General features: G+C 35.5%; 1 protein-coding gene and 1 long non-coding RNA gene across 2 annotated transcripts in view; both read left to right on the forward strand.

Annotated features, from left to right (window-relative positions):
- Positions 1-10,655, forward strand: part of znf536 (zinc finger protein 536) — a 201,075-nt gene extending 190,420 nt beyond the window's left edge. The window contains exon 9 of the mRNA XM_087784780.1: positions 9,785-10,655. Within this exon, the coding sequence (XP_087640906.1) occupies positions 9,785-9,921 (137 nt within the window). The 3' untranslated portion in view covers positions 9,922-10,655. The remainder of the gene's footprint in view (positions 1-9,784) is intronic.
- LOC148086625 (uncharacterized) overlaps positions 1-11,645 on the forward strand; it is a 290,739-nt gene extending 279,094 nt beyond the window's left edge. The window contains exon 2 of the long non-coding RNA XR_015710543.1: positions 10,672-11,645. This is a non-coding gene — a long non-coding RNA (uncharacterized LOC148086625). The remainder of the gene's footprint in view (positions 1-10,671) is intronic.
- The last annotated feature ends 250 nt before the right edge of the window (positions 11,646-11,895 follow it).

Genomic DNA, 11,895 nt, shown 5'->3' on the forward strand with positions numbered 1-11,895 from the left:
AGGGACAGGATGGGACAGGGGTTTGGCACCAGAAAGAGAGAGCAGCTTTTCAGTGAAAAGGGCAATGGGGCTTTTGCGATGTAAAGCTGGGAAGCCAACAATTGAGACGGGGAATATATGTGGAGCTGTCCTGAACGTATTGATTCATTTTGGAGTTTGAAACTAAACTAAACAGGACTTTTAAGCTTTACATACTTTTAATGTATTGTTAGCCTGCTAATAGTTTATTTCAGAAAACAAACAGATTATTGCAGGTTCATGACACGCCCTCTGGCTTCATGTAGAAAACTGATTTTCGAAAAAAAAAAAAAAATATTCACAAAACATCATGTTAAACTTGTATTCAATTGTATTTGAAACTCAATTTTAACAATACAAAAGGTGTTCACGTTTATTCAGTCAAATATTTTAGTTTAAATGTATATCCTGAAGTGCAGTACAGTTTAAAAGTGAGCATATATACGTTTTCTTAATTTCTACTAATACCTCAGTGCCTTTAATAAACTTTTATTTTTCAACTACCTTATCAAAGTTAAAGACCGAGATTCAAAACGTTATTGTCTTTCAAAACATTCAAGTACTGAATGTACAATGTAGACAAGACTTTGTTCCAGATTTGTCCCGAACAGCATTAAAAGATTTATTGTATTATTACCTTGTTGATATTGTATAAATATATACATACACTGTTAAGGTTTCATGAAATTGAGGTTTGTCCTCATTTTCAAAGGCCTCTAGATGGCGCTCTCTATACTTCTGATGGTCTGATGAAGCTTTATAAAGCAGTTTTCTTATTTTCAGAGCCCACTAGATGTCACTCTTTGCTCATTAATAGTTTGCTGTGAACACAATTTAAAAGTTGTTTTCTTTTATTAAATGTGTTTGCAAATAATTATATAAGGTTATTTTAGTGTAATACAATTAATTAGGATCAAATTTCAACTAATAAACTCAACTAACCAAATACAATTATTGGCAAAAACATCCCTTTTTTTAACATTAGCTCTGAAAATGATGCTACTGTTTCACGATACCTCGTCAGTTGTTTCATCCAGTTAGTAGATCTCTAACGTTCATTAAACTATTTGTCAAAATAAACAATATAAAGTGTCTAAACGTACAAAATATTTTCAACAATTTGTGTGACGGTCGCCAAATCGACAGCAGAAAGTCGTCGCCTTAAAGAAAGTTGAGAAAACCCGACTTGTGGGAAGCAGCAAAAGTGAAGGGGCAGAGTCGCTGTTGCAGATGAGTCTCTGATTGTTTTCATCACGTCAGATGAGAGAAATGTCAGAGCGAATGTGAGAGATGACCTCTGCGTTCATCGCCCATTAATGACCCCGCGGCTCCCTGCTTCATTTTCCCGTCTCATCAAAAACATTAAGAAAAAAACATTTCTTCCTGTCTCCAACAGTCATTTCCCCCCGCATTGTATTTATGTATTGGGTGGAAAGGAAAAAAAAAAAGGTAATAGATCAAGCACATTCCATTATTCTCTTATAAGATCATTAGCAAATATAATTAGATATGAAAGAAAGTAATTTGGAGGGGAGAGGGGAGAAAAGCGCTATCAGGCAGAGAAGACAGATTGTAGCATCACAGTGTTTGGGCTTAAATTGCTCAGCGGAGGTATTATCACTCCGGCAATCTTTTAGCCTCAGAAATACTTCTGGAGAGTCGGAGAGAGAAAGAGGCCATTCTGGCTGGAGTGTTATTGGCTTGTTCTTTGTTTAAAGTAAAACAAAAAAAAAACACTTATTATTTATTTATTTATGTCTAATCTGTGCAGTTCTTTTATACAAGTTACACAATGTGTGTATGTTAAACCAGGTTTCAGATGTGTAACATCACTATGATTGTTTAAACATAGAAATTATCAAATTAAAAAGTATATTTTTGGTGATCATATAGTCTGTTAAAAACTATATTTTAATGGCGACGTCAAACAATGATGAGTCGCAATCAGACCTGGACAAAGATCATATAGAAACAATCAATTTTATTTAGTTTTTTTGTATGTTTATTATGTATAACTAATGCAACTCTGGGTGTGTTTTATTGTTTTTGGATCTTAGTTTTTGGTGTATTTATTTCCTCAGAAAACGATTTAAGTAAATATATGTAAGAATATTTTTGAATTGAAGTGCTTTTATATGAGATTTTGATTATAGTTTCATTTTTTTGTTTGTTTGTTTTCCCATTATATTTGGATTTTTCGTTTTTTTTCCATTTTCTTTGCTTGATGGCCCCTTACAACAGTAACTAAACTGTGGCCCCTGAGATAATTGGTAACTGACCATCACTATGCTAGTTCATAACTAAATAAGTTAAACTTATTTAAACTAAAGTTTTTAGCACTCGCTACTTAGTTTTCTTGCATTTTTCCAGTTCATAGAATACAAAATAAAAATATCTATATCACAGACAGTATGGATCTTCTATTGAAAGAAAAATATTTTTGATAAAACAGAAAAAAAAAAAAAAATCAAGGAGAAAACGACACCTTGAAGTGGCGTCTAAACCTTTTTTTTTATTTTGTTCCTTCCCTCCGCGACGACAGAACGTGCAAGCGCTCGTAACTTTGTCGCACCTTAACGCCATGTTCTGTTTGTCTAATAAAGATCTGAGCCTCGACGCAGACGGAGAGCACAACAATCCCGCTGCGATTCACCACAAATTTCATTTTTATTCCTCCTTGTTCTTCTTTAGCGTGGCTTTGAGGAGTCGGGAGGAGGCAGGGTGGGACGAGTGCAGGGAGAATGTGGATTTCTCTTTTGTGCGTATCACAGGGAATGGTATCTATAAACATCCTGTATTCATTAAAACTATCTAAAAATACAGTTTTTTTTTTAGCGAGGAGGGGCTGAGAGCACTTCCTCGTCGCTGCTCCTCGGTGTATACAAGCGGGTCGTATTCAGCCGGTGCTGCTCCAGTATTTACATACTTATAAATACTGGGCTTTGCAATGATCCCGGGCCAACGACAACATGACGGGCTTGGAGAAGGAGGCCCACATGCCCTTTTGAAGAGACAGAAGGAATCGAGGCGAGAGAACCGATGTCGGTTCGTCTAAAGAGCAGTGATATTAACACCAATAAAAATGGATCAGTTTATTATAAATTACATACTTTTTTAGTGTATAGAAGGGAAAAAATTGTATTTTCAATGTCCAAATATTATTCTGGCAACTTTTTAAAACGAATATTTGGCTTTAATAAAACATACGGCAGATCTTATATTATCTTGCCAGTTTAATCCTTAATTATCTTATAGTTCTATATGTTTTTGTCTCCTTGTTGAATTTATTTTTGGTTATGTGTATTTTATTCTTAGTTTTTTTCACCTTTTTTACTGCACTTAGTGACTAAATCAAACACAAAGATGATCATATATTATCTTGCTAGTTTAATCCTTAATCTTCTTATAGTTGTATATGTTTTTGTTCCCTTATTGAATTTTAGAATTGCTTATGTGTATTTTATTCTTAGTCTTTTCACCTTTTGTAATACACTTAGTGGCTATAAATCAAACACACAGCTGATTTTATATTATCTTGCCAGTTTAATTCACAATTATCTCATAGTTTTATATGTTTTATTTGTTGTTATTGTATTTTATTGTTGCTTATGTGTAGTTTTTTTTTTTCACTTTTGTACAGCACTCATTGGCCACTGTGTTGTTTTTATTTAAATGCTTTATAAATATAATGCTATTGTTATTCTGACCTCTCTTTTTGTGAGGGGTCAATGTCATTATTTTCAAGGGCCACAAGATGGCGCTCTCTGTTTTATATACTATTGCTGGTCTAAAAAAGTGCTCTATAAATATACTGTAAATTACTTACTTACTTTAAACAGCTATTATATTGAATCCTAACATCATTTTTAAATAAGGGCGCCACCTATTGATCTTGAAAAATAGGACACTCCTTCATGAAGCTTCATCAGCTTATGAATATTTATTTTAAACTGTTTGATTTTTATCAAACAGAAAATCATTGAATGAAAGACATGACAATAGCATAATATAAACTAGTTTTAAAAATATCAAATCATTTCTAAAACGTGCATATTTCAGGTAATTCCACAGAAAAAACAGGACTTTGACTGCATGATTAACTAATCGAAGGGTAACAAGATTTGTTGAGGAACTTTATTATATATACAGTATATATATACATTTTCTATAATAATTGGTTTAATTGTGATCAGCCATGACTGTTATTATTTCAATGACACTCACTATTAAGACGCAGAAAAAAACACTGGTCTAGTTTATTGCAAACAACTTTTTTCTCACACATACCAACACAGACACACACACACACACACACACACACTCAGCCCACTCGAGCCGTAGGTGGTCTTGGACTCGTGCTCCAAGTGCAGTGGTACACTATTGTTCTGTCCTGCCTCCCATTTATCCATTCTGTTGAGCATGACACATGTATTAACCGTGGATGGATCCCGGAGCTGCGAGTCCTCGCACCATATGTTTTGCAGTTTCTCTCGCCACAAAAACCCACCCCGCCAGAGGGAGCACTTCCCTCTCTCTCTCTCTCTCTCTCCCTCCATCCCTCCCTCCCTCCTTCCCGCCATTCTCTGGCTCCAACACGAGGTGGCAACATATGGATCGGCGATGTTTCCGATCAATTTCAATCATCGCATTTCCGATACAATATGCGGTTTGCCATCGCAAAGGTTGCCGAGAACCAAACAGCTCGAGCTGACGGTGGTTGAGTGATGAATGGATGCCAAGGCAGGTTCCTCGCGTGTCTGCGGAAAAAAGGTGCATCTGCCGCACGGCCGGATGGGAAATTAAAAATCTAGGAGAGGAAGTTATGCTAAATCTATAAAGTTGGCCGGGAAATGTCTCCCTCCTTCTCGGTGGCAGTTGTTCGGGGAGATGGAGCAGCGTGCTTAAATAATAACATTCCAGGTGGCTTAGTTAATGAACAGTGAAAATCAAATATGGGGCCTAATCTGCTGCTCGTTATTGGAACTTTCTTTACAGGGAGGAGAGGAAGTGCCCTTGGAATGCAATGGGACACTTTTTTTTTGTAGCATTGAAACTTTTATCTATGGACACGGTTTATAAGATGAAGTAAACATCTATTGATTTGATATATTCAACTGAAATCGATTTTTTAAATCTTACTCCTTATTTCTACAAACTTTATGTATATAGCTGGGATACAAGGCCGACGCTTTGTTTATTCTTGTCGTAGACTGCCATCTTGTGGTCAAAAGTGTGTAGTGAAAGTTAAAAAATAAATAAAAGGATTTATTTTGTTTCGTGTCAAAAATGCCCTTCTTTACTCAAGGCTCCTGCGGATCCTCAAAAGGTCTTTAAGGCATCGAATTCATGAATCTAAATAAGGGTATTAATTGGCATTAAAATATCTTAAATCTAATTTGCACAAGTAAGTAAGTAAGTAAGTAAGTAATATTTATAGAGCACTTTTCCATACCAGGGTCACAAAGCGCTTAAACAATCAAAACAATACTCAATAAAATAAATACTTAAAAGATCAAGATAACACAGGAAAGGAATTTGAAGTCTTAATAAATGTGACATGATGAGTGAGATTTTTGTTTTGACTATCTCAGCAGATGCATGATGAGATTTTACTTAAACGTTGTTCATGAAGCGTCTTCGGGAAGATAAGTTAGCTTTGGGTAACATGGGAAGAGGTCAATTTAAAAAACAACATTTTCATTCATGGACAAAAAGGAGGTACCAATTTAATTTATGCAGTTTTTTTTTTATTTGTTTAGTTGGTCTTAAAAAAAAATTTTTTAATTCCATTAAAAAATATTTAAACAATCTTGCTTATAACTTTCCTTAACCCTTGTGTTATCTCGGGGTTAAGTCACCTTGACCCTGAGATAACACAAGGGTTAAGCTGTAGAAACCGCTTTACACTAATAGGTAGGTAAAATGTAGTGTACTGTATGTAGTAGTAAACAGTGAGGAAAAAAAAATGTCGCGAGGCCCGTCATATCTATGACTTAAAAAGATTAGAAAGGTATGTACAGTATGTAAAGATTCAAAGGTCAATGTACAAAGTTCTTACTTATGTATAAGTAAAATAAAAAAAAGTATTGCTGTCTGGCCTGTGAAGATTGAAACAAAATGTGTTTTTGTTGAAACAAAGGAAGTTGTTGATCTTTGTTGTGTGTACTAAATGCTAATAGAAATGATACTACATGATAATACACATGTAGATGTAATAACAACAAATGTCTGTTTTATGCCACACATCACCCACTCCCATAATCATTTGCTCAGTTTACTTCTGAATCAGCACAATAATACAGCTGCCCAAAGAAAAAAGTAGGATAATATACTTTAAAATACATTTCTTAAATTATTCTTGAGCATAAGTTTACATCACTGCATTATTTTAAAGTATGGTTCAGTGTGTTAAAAGTACATTTCAAGTATACTACTTCGATTTTAATATCAAACAAGTGCATTCAAACTACACTTGAATATACCTGTTTTTGCCAAGGGTATATTGTGATGGTAGCTGTAATGCCGACCTCAGTACAAAAAAACATCAGATTTAAGATCTACCCATGAGCAAGGTATGATTGTAGGCTCTTGAAAAGATATAACAATTTGAACTGTGATAGCTGAAGATGATAAAAATGTTTTAATTTCTCTTAATAATTAGTCGAGGTTAGAGGCCTTTTATTTCAATAGTTTAAAATACAAAAAGAAGCAAATTTAATCTTCCATTTGACTTCATATTCAGCAAAAGTTAACCGGCCTTAGGTAACATTGTCTTGATTAAAGGCTTTGTTATAATTAGTTAAGGTTTAAGGCATTAATTACCCTTTTTCTCCCCAATTCTTGAGTAGTAACATCCATTGACAATTGTTTTTAACACATATCATGATTAAGATTGATTTTTATATTAATTGGTAGTGCCACCACCTAAAAAAAGCATAAATAATAATAAGAAATTAAAAATTAAATACGCCGTTAAGTGTGTCTGATTGACGGGTCAAGTCTCAGGAGAAGATCAGAAAGAGACAAAAACATAGGAAGAAAAATCTCATAATACAGGAAAACAAAGCACAAGAAACACATTTTTTAGGAGAATGTGAGGAAGAGGGTGATTTGATATTTTAATGTTGTTTTTTATAAACATTGGATTTTTTCAGCCCCATGATGAGATAAAATAAATATTTTAGACAAAGAGCCAACATCTGAACTGTAAATACAAATACTAAATACTACAAATATATTGTTTAAATTAAAAAAAATATATTTCCTGATTTCTTGATAATGATTTATTTCAGGATGGATTATTAGGGAAACTCAAATGTTTTATTCAAGTTGTATATAATACATTAAAAATGAGATTAAAATGACTTTAATTTGTTAATTGCATTCATTTATTTTTTTGTTGAGTGGCCCTAAAACACTGTTGTATATTTTAAATACATTTTATTTAAATAGAAATAAAAAACAATATAATGTGAAATCCACTTGTTTCTTTCAATCTATTTGGGTAAAATAAATAATCACAAGAGGCAGAAATAAAAGGTGATGAAAAGAAAATAAAGTCCCCAAACTTTTTGTATTTAAATTGATTTAATCATCAGGCACACAATGTAAACCTGGGAAATATTTGTAAATCAATGTTATAGTTTTATTCCGACCTCATGAGAGCTTCACTGATACAGTCCAAGGGTTTCACTTTGCCCAGTTCTGCATTAGCAACACATTAGATACATAGATGTTCAAAGCAAAATGTTATGGATCTGAGACCGCCATCTTGTTGCCCCTGAAAATAATGACTTATGAAGCTTCATCAACCCATCACTACTCACAACTCATCATCCCACTTATGACACCATTTGCCACCAAAAACTTTGCCCACACACACACCTTGAAACACTGCCCAACGCTCCAGACTTCCTAGAGTTAACAAACAACCGTGAAGCGGATTCCTCGGCTGACCACTTCAATAATGAAGTTGCACAGTGACACGGGAAGTCTCGAAAGGGACGTCGCCGCAAACATTCAACGTGGAATATGAGACACCATGTTAATGTGTCTGCATTATGCAGAGGCGTCGCAGGAGTTATTACTCAGCACTGAGCAGAAAAGATCTTTCATCATGTTATTAGTACTTTATTTTCCCTGCGCGGTGCCGGCACTTCCTTTCATTCTCATATCCATTTCCGCCTGCGTGAACGCAGCCCAACTCAAATAAACTCATGTTTTAATTTAGTTTCGTCAGATTCATAACGCCACTTTAAAAGAACATGACATGCAAATGTGTTTGCTGGCGTTTTATTGCGAAAATAATTTTCCAAGAAGTTGCTGAGGGAATGAAAGTGTTGAGAAAGAAAGAGGGAGGAGGGGGTGGCGGTGGGTGAGTCGTATTATTTAGTGTCCACGGCTGTGGGATCTAATTACATTTTATGCATTTCTTTCTGTCGCACCAAGCCCTGAACTTTTTTTATTTATTTTTTTCTTCTCATCAGAATTATTCACTTTTCACAACCGTCAGTGACACACATAGTGAGCCTCGCAAACTTGCTGCGAATAAGAAGCAAAGCTACTCCAGTTGTCATTGCCTTTAAGTGTTGGCGTCTCATATCGTTCAGGTTATTTCACTGAACACACATTTATGACTTCTGCCTCTGTGCACACCAGAGCCATCAGTAAAATTAAGGGAAAGAAAATGGTATTTTCCTACGTCACGGACACACTTCTTCAAGCAGAACATTTTAACTGTTTATACAATTTAGTCATATCTTCTGCTATGATTGTTTTAATATTAAACATTCATGACCCTTTATGTTTGAAAATCTAACAGCAGTAAGCTGCAACAAAGGTTTAATGGCATTGCAGTTACCCTGTTCTGACACCAGAGGGAGCCATAAACCATTTGCACGATATTACATATTTCAGCTTTAAATATAACAAATAATGTGATTCAATTCAAAGCAGTGTCGCACATTTCCCTAGAATACTGGTTATAAGGTCAAAAGTGCTTCAACTTCATAAATCCATCACTAGTTAAACTAGTTAGTAAATTGTAAAATGGCACTAGAAATAGGCTGATGATGCTTCAAGTCCTTTATTTACTTTTGCTTTGAACATATATTCTGATAAAACCATTGTTTTTAAACTGAGAATTCCTTCTGCTGACTAGGGGTGACATAGGGATATTTGCAACGATACAATATATCACAGAATACTGCAATACTGAAGTGACAAGTTTATATTTGAAATATTGTCCGAGTAATGGAATGTGGTGTTGAAGAATTTACGGCACACATGCCGAAGTAGTAACTACTTTCATTTGCTTTGAAACCAACGTACGTCCAGTCGACCGTATCCTCTCGTCCTCAGTCATAGCCAGGATCTTGCAGGATTGCATTGTTCATTTAGCTGCAGAGGAGGTTTCATTGTGACACAAAACTGAATGTGAATTATACATTTTAAAAATCGAATTATTTTATTATATACACTAAATTAAACATTAAAAAAGCCAACCGTGAATTAACTTGATTTGAAGGCGAAAAGCAATATTAATAAATGGAAAAATAAATTACCAAAAAATATATAAATACAGGACCTTTATAATATGCATACAGTGTTGTGAAAAATAAATGATATTAGTGTATTGATATTTTCTCACACCTCTACTGCTGACCTCTTCAAGAAGCGCCATCTCCCATTATTTGTTAGCAAATGTACACTGCTGTGTCTCTTGGATGTTGAGGCTCCATGCTGACCTGTGTCTTCTTCTCTTCAGTTCATCTGTGGGGAGGAGAGGAGGACCAGCCTATGACCCATGAGCCCATGCTGACCAGCGACCCCAACCACCTTAACAACAACCATCACCTTGGTGACCCCGAGGGGCTGGACGCCCGCGACGTGAACAAAGACTAAAAAAAACAGTGAAGGTAGACGAAAAGGAGATGATGAAGGAGAGACTTTATTTAAATGTACAAAAAAAACGTCGGAAATGAAGGCCTTCGCGGACCTGGACTATACGGCAACGTTTTTTTTCCTAAATCTGTCTCCTGTGGTCTTTGTACTCAGTAACTCCTCTAAGATGATTTCTTTTTTTTTGAAGAAGAAGAAGAAGAAACTACCTGTTAGCACTTCTGTCCCGCCGCTCTCTGATACATTCCTCCGGTTATTCTCTAGACCAGTCTTTCAACTCCTCAGCAACACTGTAAAAATACCTGGAATGTATTTACTTGGACTTCCGGCACATTTACTTCTCCCATCCCATAATCACAGACGTGGGCCTTGGAACTTCAGCAAAACTCGTAGGTGGAAGAAAAAAAAAAAAAAAAGTATTTGGTGACGATTGTGTCGCGGCCCCGTCTGGCTTCTCATGCTTTGTATTCATCTGATGTACATAAAGAGATATACAGTAGTAAAAAGAAAAAAAAAACAAGTTTAAATTGTATGTCCAAAAAGAGGTAGTGTCTACATTATCATAACTAGACATTAAATACATTCTTCTAGGGTTCCAGAAAAGAAGAATATAAAAAAAAAAAATATCACACATATTCCTGTCGACCTCAAGTGTTTGTAAAATACTGCCACCAATCATTGTTGCACAGTGTTACTGACTACTGAAGAAATGGTTCGATGTATTTACTTTATGACGACGAGCTTAAGAAAAAGAAAAGAAAAAAAAAAAAAGACGAATATAACCTTAGATCATCTGTTTTCTGCTTCAACGAGAAAAAAAAAAAAGCTTCGTAGCCGTGCTAGAATATAGTATGTAGGGTTGTTTCTTTCGTTCCAGATTTTTATATGTACTGTACATTTATGCCATTAATCGATCCAAGAGGGAAAAAAAGGAAGAAAAAAAGATGACAATCGTCTCCTGTGCTGCGAAAACCTCCCGTATATACAGACTCCGTGACGCACAGAGGGACTTTAAACTACCCTGATTGTTTTTTTGTTTTTTTTTTGGAAGTATTTTGCACTGTGATAGTATTATAAACAGTACAAAACTAGCTAACTAACTAAACTGAAGTGTTTGTGTGTCCATTGGCATTGTGAAATGTTTCCTTTTCTTTTCGTGAACCCTGAAAGCGTTCTGTACAGTTTGATTTGTTTTTCCTTTCAAACTCTAATGCTACATGTGGCTTTGACGACTCCACGACCTGTTCTTTTTTCTTTTTTTTTTTTTCTAAAACCTGCAGCAACAGGCGCCCACTGCTGGTTCCAACGCGCAGTGACGCCGTTCCTTTCTTTCCCCAACGTAGAGTCAAACGATAATAATAACCAGAGTGTGACATGTGAGAAGTGGACAACAGTCGGATTAGGACGAGCTTATTCCGGGTGTTTGAGTGAAGCGATGGCAACGCGTCCGACCAACTGGACGCCCTCCCCGATGTCGGCCCCCCCATCTTTGTTTGGCCAGAGATGTTGAAAGGAAGAAAAAAAATAATAATTGCAGGATTCACACCTGGGCTCTCTCCTTCTCTGAACCAGCTATAATGAGCATTCCACTCCACCTATTATGTACAAAACCTGTCTTGTGAGCTGAACACTCTTTATGTCTCGCTGTATCCTCATGGCAGATGCTTTGTTTTGTAACTACTGAACTGTACTTATAATAAAAATAAAATGTATTCAAACTAAAACAAGTCGGAGACTGAGTGTTGCATGTGTTTCTTTGGGGCGAAAAAAAAGTTATTTTTCAACATTTTTTAAAATAACTTTCTCATTTAAAATAGTGATGAAAGCTTCATTAAAAGTCTCATGTTGTTTAGAGGTCAGTAGGTGGCGCCATAAGTTTAAAAATGAGATGATGTTTCATTAGTGTTGTGGTTCTAAGCAAAGGGAAAAAGTCCAGAGACCGCCATCTAGTGGACTCTGAAAATAGTGTATCTGCTT

Source organism: Callionymus lyra, chromosome 2 (assembly GCF_982586985.1).
Source record: "Callionymus lyra chromosome 2, fCalLyr1.hap1.1, whole genome shotgun sequence".
Classification (NCBI taxonomy): Eukaryota; Metazoa; Chordata; class Actinopteri; order Syngnathiformes; family Callionymidae; genus Callionymus; species Callionymus lyra.